At 36.7% G+C, this 20455-nt stretch overlaps 1 protein-coding gene and 1 long non-coding RNA gene across 2 annotated transcripts; one reads left to right on the top strand and one right to left on the bottom strand.

Moving 5' to 3' along the window:
• Positions 1–2084: 2084 nt before the first annotated feature.
• LOC132602480 (uncharacterized) lies at positions 2085–4315 on the bottom strand. Its single transcript, XR_009567800.1, has 3 exons — positions 4106–4315; positions 3062–3127; positions 2085–2130 (listed from the first exon to the last, which is right to left on the bottom strand). It is a non-coding gene; the product is annotated as an uncharacterized LOC132602480 (long non-coding RNA).
• Positions 4316–6329: 2014 nt separating this feature from the next.
• LOC132603950 (FCS-Like Zinc finger 6-like) lies at positions 6330–7684 on the top strand. The gene is made up of 2 exons (XM_060317253.1): positions 6330–6729; positions 7302–7684. Exons 1-2 carry the CDS (start codon positions 6443–6445, stop codon positions 7426–7428), a joined length of 414 nt encoding a protein of 137 aa, XP_060173236.1. The 5' UTR covers positions 6330–6442; the 3' UTR covers positions 7429–7684.
• Positions 7685–20455: the final 12771 nt, after the last annotated feature.

The following is a 20455-nucleotide window of genomic DNA, read 5'->3' as shown; positions in this document are numbered from 1 at the left end:
ATTGGCGAACTCCCGCCCATTATCACATTGAATGTTTTTTATGTCTCTTTCGAATTGGGTTCGTATTAATGCCTTAAAAGATAGAAAAGTAGAATAAACTTGGGACTTGTTAGAGATTGGAAAAGTCCAAAATTAATTACTATAATCATCCAGAAAGAAAACATAATAGCGGTGCCCATTAGAACTCAAAACAGGAGATGTCCATAAATCACTATGAATGATATCAAATGGCATAGTAGTAAATGACAATGAATCATAAAATGGAAATTTAACGTGTTTCCCCAAAGGACAAGAGGTACAAAAAGAAGTTCGGGCCCTATTACATTTAATTAAGGCATTACTGCGAAGAGAACTAAGGATAGCATTTCCCGGATGCCCGAGTCGGGAATGCCACAAGCTAGGTGATGCGGCTATAAAGGTTGATAGTGGAGTGGTCCGTTTTGTGGCAGTGATAGGATACAATTCCCCGGTGCTCTCACATCTCATTAGGCGGCTCCCCGTTGGTACATCCTTCACAGAAAACCCAAGAGGATCAAACTCAACAGAAACATTATTGTCCTTAGTGAATTTACGTACGGAAAAAAGATTTTTGATGAGTTTTGGAGCATGCAAGACATTTCGGAGACGTAATTGGGGATTAGGTGGGGGTAGGGTTGTATGACCATAGCCGCGAATTGGAATAGTGCTACCATTACCAACCATGATTCCAGAATTATTGTCAAATTAAAATAAGATGTGAGAATACCTGTGTTGGCAGTCATGTGGGAAGTCGCTTCGGTGTCCATGTACCAATTATCATCTGGTTGATGCATGGACAGAGTGTGCATGGCGGCCTCCAAGTCTTTTGGAGTGTACCCAGAGTAGGATGGACCATGCATGGAATAGGCCTGCTGAGGTGAGCGTGGACCGGCACCGAGAATGCCACTGCCGGGCCTTGGCGTCGTGGGACGCTGCTGCCACGGCCTGGTTGGATACGGGCAGGGGGGCAGTACCCATTGCTGGGGCGGCCAGGCAGGCCAGTAGTAGCCCCCTGCTGGTGGCTGGGCCGTCGGCCACTGGCCGTGGCTGGTCTGTCCGCCGCCGCCGGATTTCCCGCGGTTGTTGTTGTTGTTATTCCCCTTTCCCTTGTTCCTGTTGCAATTCCTTCCACGATTATTATCACGACGGTTGGTTGAATTATTGGTGCCACCAGGTGGCGGGGAGGGAGCATCATTATCAACGAGAAGAGCCGCGGGACTAGAATTGCGGGCACGTTCCTTGGCAGCGGCGTCTTCGAGCTTAAGTCTGGAGCACACTTCAGAGAAAGAGGGCAGCACATCCTTCTGCTGGATAGTAGTGACAAAGTGTGCATATGTCTCCAGTAAGCCCGCAAGGAGGCACAAGACCATACGTTGGTCGGACACCGGCGACCCCACATTAGCAAGCTGGTCCGCGAGTGACTTTAGCCTATGATAATAGGCCATAACTGAGCCAAAGTCGGCCATTTTTGTGGTGGTGAATTCAGCTTCAAGGTACGCTGCCCTTAAGTGCTTGTTATCTTGGAAAAGTTGAGCAACTCGGTTCCAAGCCTTCTCCGCAACATCATCCGCCACGAGAATAGAGGTAAGAATATCATGGGTGTTACGTCCCGTATTTTTATACATTGGGACAACCCGGATTAATTATGATAACTTAAGGCCAAGATTATTCCGGGATTTGAAGTCGGGACTTTTGACCATTTGATTTTTATTTTGAGACATAAGTTATATATGAATTGATGGCATTGAACACTTAGGAAAAATTGGGACCACAATTCATAAAAATTGGAATTAAAAATCTTGTGCAAAAAGGGGCATGTGGCCGTGTACAATGGAAAGGGTCCCACACATTGTGTGGCCAATTTTAATTGGTCCAACACATTGTGTGGGCCAAAGACTTAGGCACACACACCCACAAATACGTCTACAGACCTCTAACAGACCAAACGAATCATATGGTGGGACAGGGCCCCGCCGTACCCCTGAACGAATATATATACATACATAGCGAACAAAAATATATACCAAAAGATATGCTCTGAAAGGAGAAGAGCACTCCAACAACAAAAGGGGGTGTCCTAAACCGGTGGATCACCAAACTGTGCGTCTGTACCTGCGGGCATGAAACGCAGCCCCCCGAAGAAAGGGGGTTAGTACGAAATATGTACTGAGTATGCAAAGCAGAATGTACAGAAAGCAAATCTGAGATATAAACGAAATGGAAGTATCAAACATAAGTGCAAATCCAACATATCAAAATTTGTTTACTTTCAAAAACATGTAAGTCATGCATCGGGTACAGAAGAATATGGTCGCCCACCCGTTGATGGCGCCATAACACAGCATAACACCATAAAGTCTCAAATCTCTGTATCCCCGTCACATATAACATCACAACATAACGCCATACACAGCATAACACCAAATATAGGTGGAACCCGACCCTCTTTTGCGAGTAGCTCGGTGAACCATAAACACAGCATAACTCCGGAGTATATTAAAATGCGCACGATAACAGAACTGGCCCGGGACTCGGCGAAAGAAATAACAGAATGCACGAATAGAGTCGTGAGTAGTCGTATGCATAAAATCGTTATCATAGCTTCAAACATAAGTAAAATGATCATACTTGAAATCAGAATAATGGTCATACGACATTCTTTCAAAGATTTTCCGAATTACATAAAGGAAGGTCGCTGGACCCACGGACGGGTATCGACTCGAATCAGGCCCACTTATGGAAAACATACTCATTATACATCATGCAAACTCTTATGAAAATGTTGGAATAATCCGAGCCCTTATGCGAAAGGTATGGCATTCAAAAATTACGAAATTCATTAGAGTGAAACCTTTTGTACAAAGTTTGGAAATCCCTTCTTTCAAAGACATAATGGTTCATTTTTCATCAAATCATACATAGGAGTGCCGAGGAATATATAGATCATATCATGCTCGGATGTCGGATTTGGAATTTCCTTAAGGCTCTAATCTAGCCTATGTGAAACTAAGGCATGCCAAGAAAAGAAGGTTGCTTTACATACCTCGTACGCACTCCAAGCAAGCCAATCTAAAGCTAATCCAAATCTACGCCTCGGGCTCCCCAAGGTCTACAAATACGCCAACGAATACCAAACATTAGCTAAGGGCCCTTAAGCCATTCATTAAATTCTACAGAAAATTCGGCAGCATTTCCCCTGTAAATAGGCCATCCCGAGAATTTAACTCGCTCAAAATCAACAACAACAACAACAACCAACCTAGCAACATCGATAATCAATTCGAAAGGCAAAATAATAATAGTAGCTCTCTTTTACACCATTCGACAACTTCCCAAATATTCGTTTCGACGACTTACATTCAAGCCACAATATAGCTCATATATTCAATTTTTAACCCAAATCCTTACCAACAATATTGGAGGACTTTCTAAACAATTCGCATGACATTTCTAACAATCCGAAAAAATTTCTCCAATGTTGGCCGAAAACAGCCCCTAGCCGAGAGCAGCCCTCTTTTCACTTTCCTCATTTTCAAGTCATGTTTTGTATCACAATCCACAATATAACAATATCATTCTCATAAAATATACGAATTACATCGAACGTACAATAAGCCTTAGATCAGCCCCTACCATTTCAACATCATCCTTGAGTCACTAAACACTTATTTCCAACTAGAATTCATATCGACGATAACTAAAGCGCTAAGCAATATAAATGCGATCTTCGGCATAATAATAGGACTCACATTCGTCCACACTACACACACACACACACACACACACACACACACACATATATATATATATATATATATATATATATATATATATATATATATATATATATATATATATATATATATATATATATATTGAGGACTTTTTATTCTCTTCCCCACTCTCCAACAATCTAACATGATATAAGAATTGATTCATAAATTCCATTTTCCACCCCCATATACACGACTAGAACACAATGCACACACTCCACTTCCAACATACTATATTTCACCAATTTCATCCATATTAACATACTACAACATGAAATAAACGTTCGCAACACAAAAGCAAGAGCAAAACATACCTTTGTTCTTCACCTCCACCAATAGGCTAGGGTTTGCAAATAGGCACAACTAATGGTTGGATGACCCAAACAATACTTCCACGCTACTTAGGGACTTCAATATAGTGGGTTTGTATCAAGGAAATATTTTTTGGGAGGCTTGAAATGATCTTGGTTTTCTCTTGTTCTTGGCCGAAAACAGTGGCAAAAATGGAGCTCCCAAGTTCTTATTTTTCTAAGTGTTGAAGTGAGCAAATGATGAAAGAAGACTTGGTCTTCATCTTTTAAGAGTATACAAAATATCCCAGATGTGTTAGTATGAGCCTATTCGTTATGGCAGCCTCGTCGGCGTGCATTTTGTATATGTTTTGGTTATGGCAGCCTTGTCGGCGTGCACTTGGGATATGTTTTGGGGCCGTCGTGCCATTTGATAGCCTTGCCGGCTTTTGATATATGTATACGCCTATGGTTATGTTAAAAATGTGTTTGCAGTAGTTTGATATAATTTGAGACGGCATATAGTATTTATGGTCGTATATGCTATCTGTTTGTGATTCGATTGAGTAAGTACGTCAGGGTGCCCAACTAGGGCACTAGTCACGGCCTACGGGGTTGGGTCGTGACAATGGGATACGGTGGCGTATATCCATTGGAGGACCACCGCATCGAGCCGTTTCCAGAGCGGAAGATTAGCCGCCTTCGTTGCGTTGTACGCTGTGAGTTCGGTGGTGTCAGCTGGTGGTATGATGTGCTCAAGTACGGAGTGGACGCGAGCTAGAACTTTGAAGAGGGTCGCCCATTCGTGATAATGGCCGGTTTCCATGTCAAGGGTGATTGGTATTAAAGATTTCACATTCGTGATAGTTAAAGCAGAATGAAATTTTTTGTCAGCCATTGAAGAGAGAAGAGGGAGGAGAAAGAGGATAGCTAGGGTTTGGAGGGAAGGTGACGGCTAGGTTTTGGGGAGGTGAGGAAGGAAACCTAATCTGATACCATGTAGGAAATCAATCTGTGATCTGTATTGATGTATGAAAGTCATTATATACAAAGTAGGTATCTAACTATCAGCATAATACTAGGCTAAATTATAGGACCTAATTACTATACATAAGGAAGAGATCATGCTTAATATACATTTGCTAATTATGAAAAGATTATCCTAATATTTACGTAGACTATTTCATAGTCTATCAATAATTATAACTACATATATTCATATATAATAAGTGAAATTAATAACTTAAAAAATAAAATAGATAATAGTATTTTACAACATATATAAGTACATTAACAGTGAAAATTATGTTACACTGTCAACGCATATAAATAAAGTAATACTCTATATTCTGTCATTGATGCAACATTCTTTTCTTTCCACTTTGTTTTAAAAAAAAAAAAACGCACATTTTTTTTAGTAAAAAAAAAATATCTTTATCTTACCATTTTTACCTTTAAAGACATGTCTTGATATTCTTATAAATGTTATGACATGTTTAAAATCATAAATTAAAAATAAACACCATTCTTGAACTTTATGTCCACTCAAAGTAGGTTAAAGCTTATCCGTATTGGATATTAATTTGCATGCATCAAACCAATAGCCAACAAGTATATTACATATGTTTGTATATATACTTTTAGGGGCCGTTTGGTAGATAGTCGAAATTATAATCCCGAGACTAATTTATCCCATCTATTGGGATTATTTTATACCATCTTTTAGATGGTATAAAATAATCCCAGTATAAGTGGGATAAGAAGGTATAAGCTGGGATATCCCAGCACTAATTTTTGTACCATGTTTGGTACATGGTATAAATTTATCCCGAAACTAATTTATACCTTCTACTAAACATGATACCGAACGACCCCTTACTATTTAACTATGGTTAACCATGCTTTTATTATTATTAAATCACTTAACCCATATAATATAAGTCCCTTGTTGACCTGACCTTTTTCGGACCCCACACATAGTGAGACCGTAGTGCACCTGCTCTTCCGCTTAACCATAATATAAGTCGAGCTAATTTGGTATAAATACTTTTTTACTGTTAAATTATGTCACGTGAAATGAAAGTGACTACACAAATAAACAAGTGAATATATATATTCAGTGGTCCAAATTATTTCCTTGCTTTCTGGCTCTTATATATTTTATCTTCCCACATTTCTCCACTCTCACTCCTCCTCTTTAAAAACCTCTAAGTTCTTTCCTCCTCCTCCTCTCTAACCCCTAATCCAACCCCCCCCCCCCCCCCCAACCCCCAACTCTCTTCAGCCATGGCCAATAACTTCTAGCAAAAAAAATAAAATTAAACCCTACCAATTTTAAGAAAAAACAAAGCAATACTAAACATGTTGCTAGGAAAGAGGCCAAGGCCACCAGTTATCAAGAGAACAACAAGCTTGAAGGAATTCACCTTAGATCCTGCTACTGCTATACCTCTTAATTATGAACAACAACCGTTTGATCCTCATAACCCCCTTGGCCCAAATAATATTCCACGATCCAACGGTCAAGATCAACGCTCATTATTGACTCGCAGAAAATCAGCTGATTTTGTTGAAACTGCTCATTTCCTTAGAGCTTGCTCCCTCTGTGAACGCCAGTTAATCCCTGGTCATGACATCTACATGTACAGGTATATACATACGAGTCAATTTATATACATCGACAGTACTGTAAAGAAACTTTATACTGTCAGTAAAGACAAATTAAGCTGGAACTTTTATGAAGGAGATTCAAAATATAAAGAATAGGCAAAATACCTAAAGGTTCCATACAAACGTAAATATTGAAACTAGTATATATACACCGTAATTTTCCGATGAAGGAGTTCATATGACTCCCCTCACCACCACCACCCCCAGCTCCGCCTATGACTATCAAATTATTTTAATCTGTAATACCAAGTAATATACTTTATTTTCAAGATTTCAAATTTGATTTTTTCTATGATAAGTTAACTGTAGATATCTTTGAATGACTGATAGTGTAGTTTAACATGTTGTAACAATATCATTGTCTTACTCATTAAGTACTAATCTCACTTATTATAATCGATCACGTGTGGTTATCTTTTAAAGTGATATCATAGTGTAAAAAGAATTTTACCTTATCAATTTACAAAAGTTGAACTCTTTACACATATATATCTTGTTACTTTTTTTCTTGAAACTAAATGAGCTTACTTGTGATTTTTTCCTTTTCCAGAGGAGATAGTGCTTTTTGCAGCCTAGACTGTAGAGAAAAGCAGATGAATCAAGATGAAAGAAAAGAGAAGGGTTCCTTTGCTGCAGCTAGGAAAACAATTACTCCACCACAAGCCAAATTACCTTAACCGCAGTGTGAATTATTGTTACCTATATATACTTCCGTTGTTGAAATTAGACAACGAACAAATATTCCAGATGATGTTCAAGAACCCACTCTTATACATATACTATCAGACTATATATGTATATAGATGTGGGTCTATAATATAAGATGATGAATGTGTAAATATTTTTCTATCAAAAATTCATGAGCTGGTGGCAAGTTTTGCAAGCTTTTCATTTTAATGAAGGATTGATCATCCAGTTTTACTTTGTGCGAAATTTCTATTTCCGAATTATTGAGGTTGCTCTCTTTTTTTTCCTTTTTTAGCAAGTTTTCAATTCCCTGCTTTTGTCTTTTAAATTTTGGACCACTTGGTAAAACAAAATTCGGGTTAGTAGATTAATGAAGGACGTGAGAGTTGTGTCCCAGGAATTTCTCTATTTCTTTTTCTTCTTTACTAAGTGGAAAACTTAGTCTAGAATTTGCTTATTTCACTAAGTGGTCGTTTGTTTATGGTACTGAAAGTATTAATGACTCCCTCAGTCCCAATTTATATGTCAGCAATTCAGATTTCTGAGAGTCGAACAAGAAAATTTTTGATCGCGATTTATTCGTATGTTGTTTAAATATTTTACATCGTTAATTCTTGTGATTTATAAGTAATAGTTTTTATGTCGAGTAATTTCTAAATATATAAATTATTTTTCAAAAACCTTAAAGATTGAATATCCCAAATATACTGTCTAACATAAAAAAGTTTGACTCCGAACGATGACATATATAAAGTTGGACAGAGAGAATGCAGTCTTATATTTGATTTGATTGGTCGCTTAAGGAAAAAAACATTATGGCATGCATAACTAAGAGATTCCTCGTGTCAAGAGTACTACTACTTCTTGTTTCCTCTAATTGGGTTAGCGGGGTACACCGTAATAATAGATTTTTTGTCATTGTTAACTGTCACCAAATTTGGGTTTAGGTTGATATATAATGGTCTTGCTTCTCCTAATACAGTTTACAGGTTATAATCCTCCTAAACCATCGTCATTTTGCTAGTTTCATACCTAAACCGTTAGGTGTTTCTGTTACCTCCTTGACTATAACTCCCTTTAATTATTATTTAAAAAAAAAAGTGGTTGAATACATTGTAAAAGGTTTGGGATAACTTGTTAAGAGACACGTGGGAGATGAAAAGTCTTAAAATGAGTGCACCTTGCACAATGGGTTCATGGTAGATCAGGGGAATTCTATAAACACCCAATAGGTTAGGATGAAACTCACAAATTGGTGATAGTTTAGGATGCTTTTAACTTATTCACTCAAAAAAACAAATAATGTGTACTACCACTTGAAACTCTTTGGAGGAGCTTTGAGCATGATGTTCACATAGCATGTCACAGCCTCCAAAAGTATTTGATATCAGGTCATGGTAGTTCAGGGGATTTTGTGAACACTCAATAACTTAGGTATAAAATGTGCAGAATGGTAAGAATTTAGGATTTTTTAACCTATTCACTTTTGTATATACCATGTAATTTTCCGACGAAAGGGGTTAGGATGAAGTCTCTTGAGCCCCTAGCTCTGCCTATGCTAATTAAGTGAAAGACAAATTCTTTAAAATTCGTCGTCGTGAGTCTTGAGAGTGGCGCCGTAATTGACATATATTAAAAAAATGAATTTTGAGTCTAATTTTACCTCAAGAGCTAGCTCAAACTGTGAGAATTGTTGTAAAAACATTGACATATATTTGGCATGCTCATATTAGACATTTGAAACGTAGAGTAATATTATAAGATGGCCTACATTTAGTAGATCAACATCAATGAGGAATTCAATACCATATTATAAAAATATATTTTAGGTTTACTTCAAATTTAAAGGTTAACTCAAGGTGAATAATTGTCTAAGAATATATGAAAGAAAATGACATCTCGAATTGAAATTTTTGAGCGGAGACTCAACCATAGCCTAGTCAGCTACCCATGGAATGGGGTCCATCTTTGGATAAACAATTACTAACAAAAGTGGATGAGATTTAAAGGCAAATAAGCTACAATATACCACAGGTCCCGGGTTCGATTTCCTCCGGATACGGAGTGACCTTTGTTATATATAATTATATGGAGTGTTTTATCTTTCAATGTAAAACTTTCAGACGTGAATTCAAATTTAATCGGATTCAATGAGTGTACCGGGCACCGGATGAAAAATATTTTTAAAAAAAAGGCTACACTAGTTCGTCCCCGTAATTTACTGAGTTTGTTATATAGTATGCTATTACTGATGATCTATCAGTTTTACACCTTAATCACTTAAAATAAATATATAGTAAGATAATCACTTAAAATAAATATATAGTAAGTTGATTTTCTTAAAATATGAGATTTATAATTTTAAAATGAAACCTGTTAGAGTAAGTAAAGATGACCTAATAATATGAACGTCCTGATCATGCGGTGTACTATATAAATTAAACTTTTATTATATTTTCTGTATGTGATTGCAGTTACTCTTTTATTTGTTGGTCCCTCTGCCCCCCCCCCACCCCCACCCATTGTCCAACCACAGAATTTCTGATTCCTTCTTCTTGTTTTCTCTTTAGCGTGCCACTTTGGAATCATTCACTTTATATATATTCAAGGCTATTTTGAAGGAAAACAAAATAGCTAGTATATAAAAAGAAAAAGAAACAAAATACTTGCCCATGTACTTCTCATATGTTTATTAAATGATCGTGCATCTCCTGGAGGACCTGAACCTATTTAATTTTTCCTTTTCTTTTCTCTTGTTGTTTTATGTTTCGGGTGAAAGTCATCTATGAATAGAATTAATTGCTCTTGATCAGGTGATTTAATTGGGTCAAATATTTGTGTTAGACTATGTAAATATTTAGTCAAATATATTTTGTAATCTTCGATTTTTAGGATAGCGTATGTTAGAATTATATTAGTCAAATTAGTTCCTAATTTGTAGCCTACAATTATGTTGTAAATGTTGTATATTAACATATTCAAGGAATGAGAATGAGCACGGCAAACAATCGAGGAAGTTCTAACAATCGTGGAAAGAAGAACAACCTTGGTCGCAGTGGCGGCAACCGCAACAACAACCGCGGTAGCGCCGGCAATGGGCAAAGCAGCGACGGGGGCAGCCGGCATAACGCCCAGACCAACCAGCCCACTGCATCGCAGCACCAGGGATCCACTGCCCCGTCGTGGTTCTTTCTACCGTGGGATACCTGGGGGCCACAGCCGTGGGCCACCCCACCGTGCCCGTACCCCACGGCTGGGTGGCAGCAGTTGCGTCCAGCTCCCTCACAGCAGGGAGTTCTTGGTCCTCGTCCTCCACAGTCGTTCTACTCGTCAGCCTCGTCATCACATGGTGGGTATGCGCCCACGGATATTGATCATGCTATGCACACAATGTCTTTGAATCCGCCCGATGACAACAATTGGTACATGGACACCGGAGCCACATCCCACATGACCAACTCCCAAGGTACTCTCTCGTCTTACTATCAATTGAGCAAAAATAATGGCATTGTTGTTGGTAGTGGTAACATGATTCCGATTCGTGGTTATGGTCATACATCCCTTCAAGTAAATCCCTCCTTAAACCTGAAAAATGTTTTACATGCACCTAAACTCATCAAAAACCTTATTTCCGTTCGTAAATTTACTATCGATAATATGGTTTCTGTTGAATTTGATCCTTTTGGATTTTCTGTGAAGGATTTACGGACGGGGAGAAAACTCATGAGATGTGAGAGTTCGGGTGATCTTTATCCATTCTTCAAAACTTATCGAGCCATCTCGCCTTCCGTACCATCTGCTTTTACCGTCATCTCTCCTCACATTTGGGACTCCCGTTTAGGTCATCCCGGGGATGTAATTCTTAGTCATTTGCGTAGTAGTAATTTGATTGAATGTAATAAGGGTCGAAACAATGTTTGTCATTCTTGTCCTTTAGGGAAATTAATTAAAATGCCTTTTGATGACTCTCTTTCAACTACTACTATGCCATTTGACATTGTTCACAGTGATTTATGGACTTCACCTGTACTTAGCTCTTCTGGTCACAGATATTATGTTTTGTTTCTTGACAATTACACTAATTTTCTTTGGACTTTTCCCATCAAAACAAAGTCCCAAGTTTATGATTGTTTCTTGTCTTTCCAGACTTTCATTCGCACTCAGTTTGAAAAAGAAATCAAAACCTTTCAATGTGACAACGGGCGTGAATTTGATAATGGTCCTTTTCATAAATTTTGTGAACAAAACGGGATGCTTTTTAGATTTTCTTGCCCGCACACCTCATCCCAAAATGGTAAGGCGGAAAGGAAAATTAAATCCATAAATAATATTGTTCGTACACTCCTTGCCCATGCATCTATGCCCCCCTCCTATTGGCATCATGCCTTGGCCATGGCAACGTACCTACACAATATTCTCCCCTCTAAAATCTTAGCATATAAGACACCCACTCAGATTCTTTATCAAAAGAATCCATCCTACTCTCATCTCCGAGTTTTTGGTTGTCTATGCTTTCCTCTCTTTCCATCCACACAAATTCATAAGCTCCAATCTAGGTTCACTCCGTGTGTTTTCCTGAGGTATCCTTCTAATCATCGGGGATACAAATGCTATGATCCATCGAGCCGAAAAATAATCATAGCTCGGCATGTGTGGTTTGATGAAAACTCCTTTCCATTTTCACAAATAAATAGTCCATCTTCTACCTCATATGAGTTTTTGGGTGATGATAATTCTCCATTGAGAATCCATTTGTTGCATGACCAGGCCGCTGCTCCGCCGCCTGCTCCTCCCTCGTCGCCTGCCCCGCAAACACCTCCCACCACCCCAGCTGCCCGCCAACTTCCGTCACTGCCAGCAATCGAGTCACTGCCAGCCCCTCCGTCTCCCTCGCTGCCAGCCCCCCACCACGGCAGCAGCCCCACCCCTGCCAGCCCCCCACCCGCTCCTTGCATGACTACACGTAGTCAACATGGGATATTTAAGCCGAACTTGAAATACCATAATCAAGCCTTAAGTGTCACCAACAATTCCATCTCCCCTATTCCCCGGAATCCAGTTGGTGCGCTTAATAACCCGAATTGGAAAAATGCTATGCAAGATGAATATAATGCTCTTATTGATAGTAAGACTTGGGAGTTGGTCCCTCGTCCCTCAAATGCTAATATTATTCGGTCTTTATGGATTTTTCGGCATAAAAAGAAATCTGATGGTTCTTTTGAGAGGCATAAATCCCGTCTTGTAGGTGATGGCAGGTCTCAACGGGAAGGTGTTGATTGTGACGAGACTTTCAGTCCGGTCGTCAAACCGGCAACTATCCGTGTGGTACTTACTATTGCTTTATCTCACTCTTGGCCCATTCACCAACTTGAGGTAAAGAATGCTTTCTTGCATGGAAACTTGAATGAGACCGTCTATATGTATCAGCCCCTGGGATTCCAGGATTCGGCTCGTCCCGATCATGTTTGTCTATTGCGTAAGTCTCTTTATGGCTTGAAACAGGCACCCCGGGCATGGTATCAGCGTTTTGCTGATTTTGTGGCAACCATTGGTTTCTCACATAGTACATCTGACAACTCTCTCTTCACCTATTGTCGTGGACAGGATACTGCTTACATTCTGTTATATGTGGATGATATTATTCTAACTGCATCTTCAGACTCTCTCAGACTCGGAATTATGTCCAAGTTAGCTACGGAATTTGCAATGAAAGACATGGGTCCGTTGAGCTATTTTTTGGGGATTGCCGTCTCCTGGGACAAAAATAGCCTATTCATGTCTCAGAGTTCTTATGCAGAGGATATTCTTGACAGGGCAGGCATGTCACAATGTAAGCCTTGCCCCACACCAGTTGATTAAAAATGGAAACTCAGCGCCAATTCGAGCGCCCCATATGAAGATCCTACGAAGTACCGTCAGCTGGCAGGTGCTTTGCAATACTTGACATTTACTCGGCCAGACATATCGTACGCAGTCCAATAAGTTTGCTTGTTTATGCATGATCCCAAAGTCGAGGATATGGAAGCATTAAAACACATCTTGCATTACATTCGAGGTACGATTGATTTTGGTACACACTTATACAAAACCTCTCTACAGTCACTACTGTCATATACAGATGCTGATTGGGGTGGATGTCCAGATACTCGACGCTCCACATCGGGTTATTGTGTATATCTTGGGGATAACTTGATTTCTTGGTCTTCAAAGCGCCAACCCACTCTATCTAAGTCTAGTGCTGAAGCTGAATACAGAGGGGTTGCTAATGTTGTCTCTGAATCTTGTTGGATTCGTAATCTGTTGCTTGAACTCAATTGTCCTATTCGTAAAGCAACTTTGGTCTATTGTGACAATGTGAGTGCCATTTATTTGTCTGGAAATCCGGTACAACATCAACGTACCAAGCATATTGAAATGGACATTCATTTTGTTCGTGAAAAGGTTAGACGTGGAGAGGTTCGCGTCCTACATGTTCCGTCCCGTTATCAGATTGCCGACATTTTCACCAAAGGTCTTCTGCGCGTACTATTTGATGATTTTCGGGACAGTCTAACCGTTCGTAAACCTACCGCTTCGACTGCGGGGGTGTGTTAGACTATGTAAATATTTAGTCAAATATATTTTGTAATCTTCTATTTTAGGATAGCGTATGTTAGAATTATATTAGTCAAATTAGTTCCTAATTTGTAGCCTACAATTATGTTGTAAATGCTGTATATTAACCTATTCAAGGAATGAGAATGAGCACGGCAAATATTCTCTTACAATTTGGTTTTATTTGGAAGAACTATATATTGAAATACTTTACTTCATCCATGCAAACTACATATAAAAGAATGTCCATTGCTAGAAAACAATATCCATAAAACATATCACATGTTCTTATAATTAAAGAAATGTTCTCTGATACCTTAGAACATAATGCTGAAAAAGGATATACAAATGTCAAGTTGTGAAGGTCACAGATTGGCCAAGAAGGAATTTTACTTATGCTATATAGTTGGGTGGGATGCTTCGTTCAAGATTTACTTTGTTCTATGTTCGATTCTTTCTTACCTTGAGATTAATAAACCATTAAATTCTTTAATTATAAGCAAGTGTTGTTATTTTTGTGTATGTATAGAGTTTTGTGAATGTCATGTTCCTTTCCCCATGGGCGGAGCTAGAAGTCCGGTTATAAAATTAATACGTCAGCATGGGCATATCTAGGGTAAAATTTTCGGGTTTGGCCAAATCCAGGTTTAGCTAGGCTAGACCTCGTATTTATCTTAAGGAATCCATTAAATTAAATATGTACAAATTATTTAATTTAGAACCCAAAAACTTGAAAATCAAATTTTAAACCCATAAAACTTCAAATCCTAACTCCGCCTATCACGTACATCAGCTCGTCCAATATAACATATGGCATTGGTATATGGCTCATATGAATTTCTTAACTTACTATTAGTCATAATCATTATATTATATTTCTACGTATATGATCAACAATAATAATAACAGTAAATAGTATATATAGTACGGCATGATGTAATCTAAACCTAGTCATTATAGTCAAAATATCAGGCAGTCATCCTTACCACCATTTATATTGTTTGAAGTAGGTTGCTTCCAATACCAGGAATTTGGGATGTCTCTCTGCAAGTTGCACTCTTGCTTTTCGCCCTAGATAAGGAAACAAATACGCAAAATATAGTAAAGTGGTAGTTTTAAATTGGTTAAAGAGAGGTATTGTGATTGTTACCTTCACAAAAATCTAGGTACTTTATGTTAAAGTATCTTTATGTTTACTAAACTCTCAAACTAAAGTAAAAAGAAATAAAACTGAATCCAGCTTGCACCAACTTGTGCAAGTGGGCATGTGTCTACATCTAGGCTAAAATTAAATAAATCTCATTTTAATGTGAAGTTTAACTTACAAGCGTTTTTTTATTAATTAGTACAACTGCTCCATTAATAAAAGATACTAAAATCAGGTGAGTCGTGTCACAGACTTTGAAAGATTCTTATGCAAATTAAAGAGTAAAGATTCTTTATAGTCTTAGGGTTAACGTCATTTAATAGTTAAACTTGATTTCTGTAAGAATTTGCACAGTTAATCCAAATTAATCGTAAGAAATAAGACACCAAAGACAAACATAACGAACTTTTATTTAGCAATTGGTGGGTGTGTTTCATTATGCAATACCAAAGATCAGAATTTGTAATTGCCCTCCCAATTATTCGAGATCTGTTCTTTCTCAAAGGGGAAATTTAAGATTCTTTTTAATTGGAAAAAAGTAGTGGATCAAGCGAATAGAGTCACATGGGACCTAAAAAAATAAGGAAACATATAATTTTCCAATTCATCCTATATATTGGTGGCTTTGATGTCAATATCAACCTCTTTTTTTCTTTGTCGATAATTTTCATCTGGTATTTGGTACTCATATATTTTCTGGTCTAACTAATTTGAATTCGAGCTGAAAATTTTTCACTTTAACAGGCAAATATTTTTTATCATTAGTGATTTTATTCTCAAAACTTGAACTCATAATCTCTGATTAAAAATAAAAAGTGCTAACCACTTTGGCCATTTAATTTGAATTCGAGCTGAAAATTTTTCACTTTAACAGGCAAATACTTTTTATCATTAGTGATTTTATTCTCAAAACTTGAACTCATAATCTCTGATTAAAAATAAAAAGTGCTAACCACTTTGGCCATTAGAATTCTTAAACAATTTTACCTAGTATTTCCACCTCACTTATTGAACTGCTTATTGGTGAAAACAAACATACAATAGGGAGAACCGCAAAATACTCAATTTTCGTGTCACTGTTAGAGCTATGTCCTAGTTTATAAATTTTTACATGTCTATCCACTTCTAAAGGACATGTGTGAGTTTTATATAACTGAAGTTGAGCTCTTTTTGTCTGCGCCGTTTGCACTTTACCCCAAGCACACTTCAGAAAAAATCAAAAAGTATGGATGAAGTTAAAATTAAAAGTACATAAGAATAAGAAGAAAAAACTTGGTTGCGGAACCAAAGGTTAGGCCGACTACTTCACTTCACGCATTTTTGTGTGAACTTCATACACGTATGACTAAATTAAAGTTCAATCACTTTTACCCCACTTCAATCAATTTCGCATTGAAAAATACTCTTTCCGTCACATTTTAACTGTCGATTTAACTATTGTCACGTCCATCAAGAAAACAATATTAAATACGAAGTATATATTGGTTGGAGCTCTTTTTGAGCCCCTATATATTGGTAGTTGTGTATAATTATCTCGAAAATTAAATGGAGCAAAATGTTACTAGGTTGCTTCCAAGAACCGCGGAGTTTAGGGTGGTCTCTCAAGTTGCAGCTTTTGCTCCTTGCCCGTAGATGAGGAAACAATTGGCAAAAAAATATAATATATTTTAAGTTTAGGTTAAAGAAACTTATTTTGATTTTACCTTCGCAAAAAGTATAAGTTCTTTAGATTAAAGTTGCTTCATGTTTACTAGTTTCTTAACCTAAACGACGAGAGAGAGTCTAAATTAAAAAAGAAAATAAAACTGAACAAAGCTTGCATTAACTAGTGCAAGTGGGGAATGCGTCTACTTCCAATGTTAATAAACCCACAATTAAAGTATAGTTTATAAGGGTTTTCATTGCTTAGTACAAGTGCTCATTATGTTAATACATCTTATAGTCATGTGAGTTGTGTCACTAACATGAAAGATTCTTTTAGTGAGTTGGGCTAGCGAGATTCATCCAACCAGACAATTTTTATATAGTAAATTTCTTAACACATATATAGAAATCATACTCGATAATTCGTATATTCAAACATACCTCCGGCCAACGTTTGTTCATTGATAATAAAAGAAACAAATATGAAGCATGATATCAACTACGCGAAGCATAATATAAGACCAAATAAGAATAATGAACTATTTATGTGAAAACTTTCAAATAAAGGAAAAGGAACATAGAGAAAATAGTAAAATCCATATGATTCATGGCCGTTGTGTTAACCTTTTTTTTTTCTGCAACAATGAATAACGTATTTTGTAACCGCTTTCTACCCAATTATTCGAGATTTGTTCTTGATCAAAGGGGAATTTTTTATTTTCTAATTGGACAAGAACTGAAAAACAAAGTAATATCATTTGGGGACCTACAATGCCAGTGACAGGTTTGTCGCCAATGTCAACCACTTGTTTTCTTATTATTAATCACTCCCTTCATTTTTACTTGTCCACAGTTTCAAAAATAATTTTTCACGTTTTCTTGTCCACTTTCGCATATCAAGATAAAAACAATTTATATTTCCTGCTTTACCCGTATCATTAATTACTCCTTGCAAAACACTTTCAAAACCCATTAAGAAGTCATACACCAATTAATATAGGTATCATAGCAAAATATGCACTTCATTTATTATTTTTTAAGGGTGTGCAGAGTCCATACTTCATAGTGGACAAGTAAAAGTGAATGGAGGGAGTATTTCCTCCGTTTTAGTGTATTCTCACTCCGGTTCATTTTGTTTGTCATGTTTTTTTTCTTTTCGCGCGCTCCTTAAGAAAATATTAACTAAAACGTTAATTTGAATAAATTATTCTTATTTATTCTTTGGTCTCAATTTATTACTACTCTCTTTTTCACCACATTCATTGAATAAGGGTAAAGGTGGAAACTAATAATTAATTATATGTTAATTTTCTAAAATGACAACTAATTTAGACCGACTATTCTCAGTGGACGATAAGTAAAATGAATCGTGTGGAGTATGATCTTGTTTCTTTTCAGTAGTAATTAGTTTTAAATAGAATGATTTCTTTTGAATTTAAAAATAATTTAAATTTATTTATAGTGAGAAATTTTTATAGTCATACAAATGTTATAACATATTTAAGAGTATAAGTTTAAAAAGTGTTAAAGTCGCGTAAATATCAAAAAGAGTTTAAAATTATAATAATATTTTTTTTCAATTGCATACGAACTCAAATAAGTTCATATAAACTAAAATAATGGAAATACATCTTAAGTAGTTTTCAGCTTCTTCCCACTTGTTTGGATATGCTCTACCAATTATTTGTTGCCTCTAATTTTTAAATGTTTCTTTACTTTTCCTCGCATCACTAAATGACTTCTATTACCCTTTTTTTTTTCAAAGAAAAATGTAATAAGTACATATTTTAGCGTCTTTCATTTTATATCTTAATTGTATTTCACTTTCCTTCTATATTGACTATTGAAAATGTAAATGTAATATGAGGGCAAGGCCTGAACGTATAAAATCATTACGGCAAGGCCTGATCGTATAAAATCATTGCTTACTCAATCGAATTGCTTTGGTTGAGAACTTTACGAGAAAATAGGATCTCTTGGCCTCTTACAATTTGAATAGAAGAAAATGTCTTTTTCAGATCTTTTATGTGTAAAAAATAAAGATCTCTTATAAAAATGTTATAAAAAAATTTGTAAAAGGCCAAAAATCCATTTCTCCCGAATTTTATTCTTTTGAATTGATAGTGACCTTAGACCTCTAAAATATACTGCGTGATGAATAATCATTCTAAGTTATTTCTTTTGTTTTCAAAATTTTGCGATATTTTCAAAATTTTCAGGACTTCTGGTGAATGACCTTTCAATTCTTATCCGTTTGAATTAATTGTTTTCAGAATTGTGATTTGATTTTTATATACGGAAAAGGGCCAAAATTACCCCTGAACGTTGGGAAATAGTTCATCCATACCCTTCGTTATACTTTAGGGTCAATTATATCCTTACCGTTATACTATGGGGTCAATTATACCCTTATGTCTAACAGCTACCACGTGGCATCATCCCAGCCCTTCAACATTATTTTCCCGTCAAATAATTTTTTACCCACTAAAATAATCCAACCCGACCCGATTTTTTTTTCCAGCCAAACTGATACGGACCCAACCCATTACCGCTTGGCTGGAAAAAAAAAATGGGGTCGGGTTCAATTATTTTAGTGGGTAAAAAATTATTTGAGGGGAAAATAATTTTGAAGGGTTGGGATGATGCCACGTGGCAGCTGTTAGACATAAGGGTATAATTGACCCCATAGTATAACGGTAAGGGTATAATTGGCCCTAAAGTATAACGAAGGGTATGGATGAACTATTTCCCAAAGTTCAGGGGTAATTTTGGCCCTTTTCCGTTTTATATATGCTCATTAAAATTTAGTACATTTAACTTCGTTGGTTTGATTCTAATTTAAAAAAATATCTACCAACTTATGATTTAAATTTTCTTTTTGGAATCCCAAATCTTACTTTTTGGAGAATTTGGAATGTGAAATTATGATATGAAGCTATAGTTGAAATTTTGTGCAAATTTATAAACAAACACCTATTTGAAGTTAAAATATAAAATCATGATTAAAAATCCTATGGCCACACGCCTACTTAGTGACGCAAACACTCATTTTTCTCATTTCAGAGTTAGTTAAAGCGGCCCAAAAGATATAATCAGTAACCCCAAAGCCCAATAAATATTTCTAATTTCATCCGACCACGTTCTCGGCACTAAATATTAATTGTCTGCCTAGACAGTCATGCATGTGCCCGCCCTCTGCAAAGTTAAACATTTTCTTGCGCGGATTCCCCTTCTTTTGATGTGGTCTTTAATTTTTGTCCCTCAAATTCCTGGTCTTTAATTTTTGTCCTTTACTTAAAAAGGTGATTAAAAATATCTTGAGGTTCTGGGTTCAAACCCCACTCAGTAAAAAATAAAAAATAAAAAATAAAATAGCAAGGCAAGACTTTTAGTTAAGGCATAACTAAAAGTTTGTCTTATAAGGCAAAGTCTGTCGTCTCCGGCATAGGTTCTATGTAACTTTGCCCGAATAGACATAGGTTCATAGAAACCTACGTCTTGCGAAAATATTATTATTTTTTACTTCACTGGGTTTCAAACCCAGAACCTCGGGGCGTTTTCTGCCACCTTTTTAAGCGAAGGGAAAAAATTAAAGACCAGCGAATTGAGGGACAAAAATTAAAGACCAGTCT

Source organism: Lycium barbarum, chromosome 7, assembly GCF_019175385.1.
Source record: "Lycium barbarum isolate Lr01 chromosome 7, ASM1917538v2, whole genome shotgun sequence".
NCBI lineage: Eukaryota > Viridiplantae > Streptophyta > Magnoliopsida > Solanales > Solanaceae > Lycium > Lycium barbarum.
This window is presented reverse-complemented; position numbering and strand designations above follow the sequence as displayed.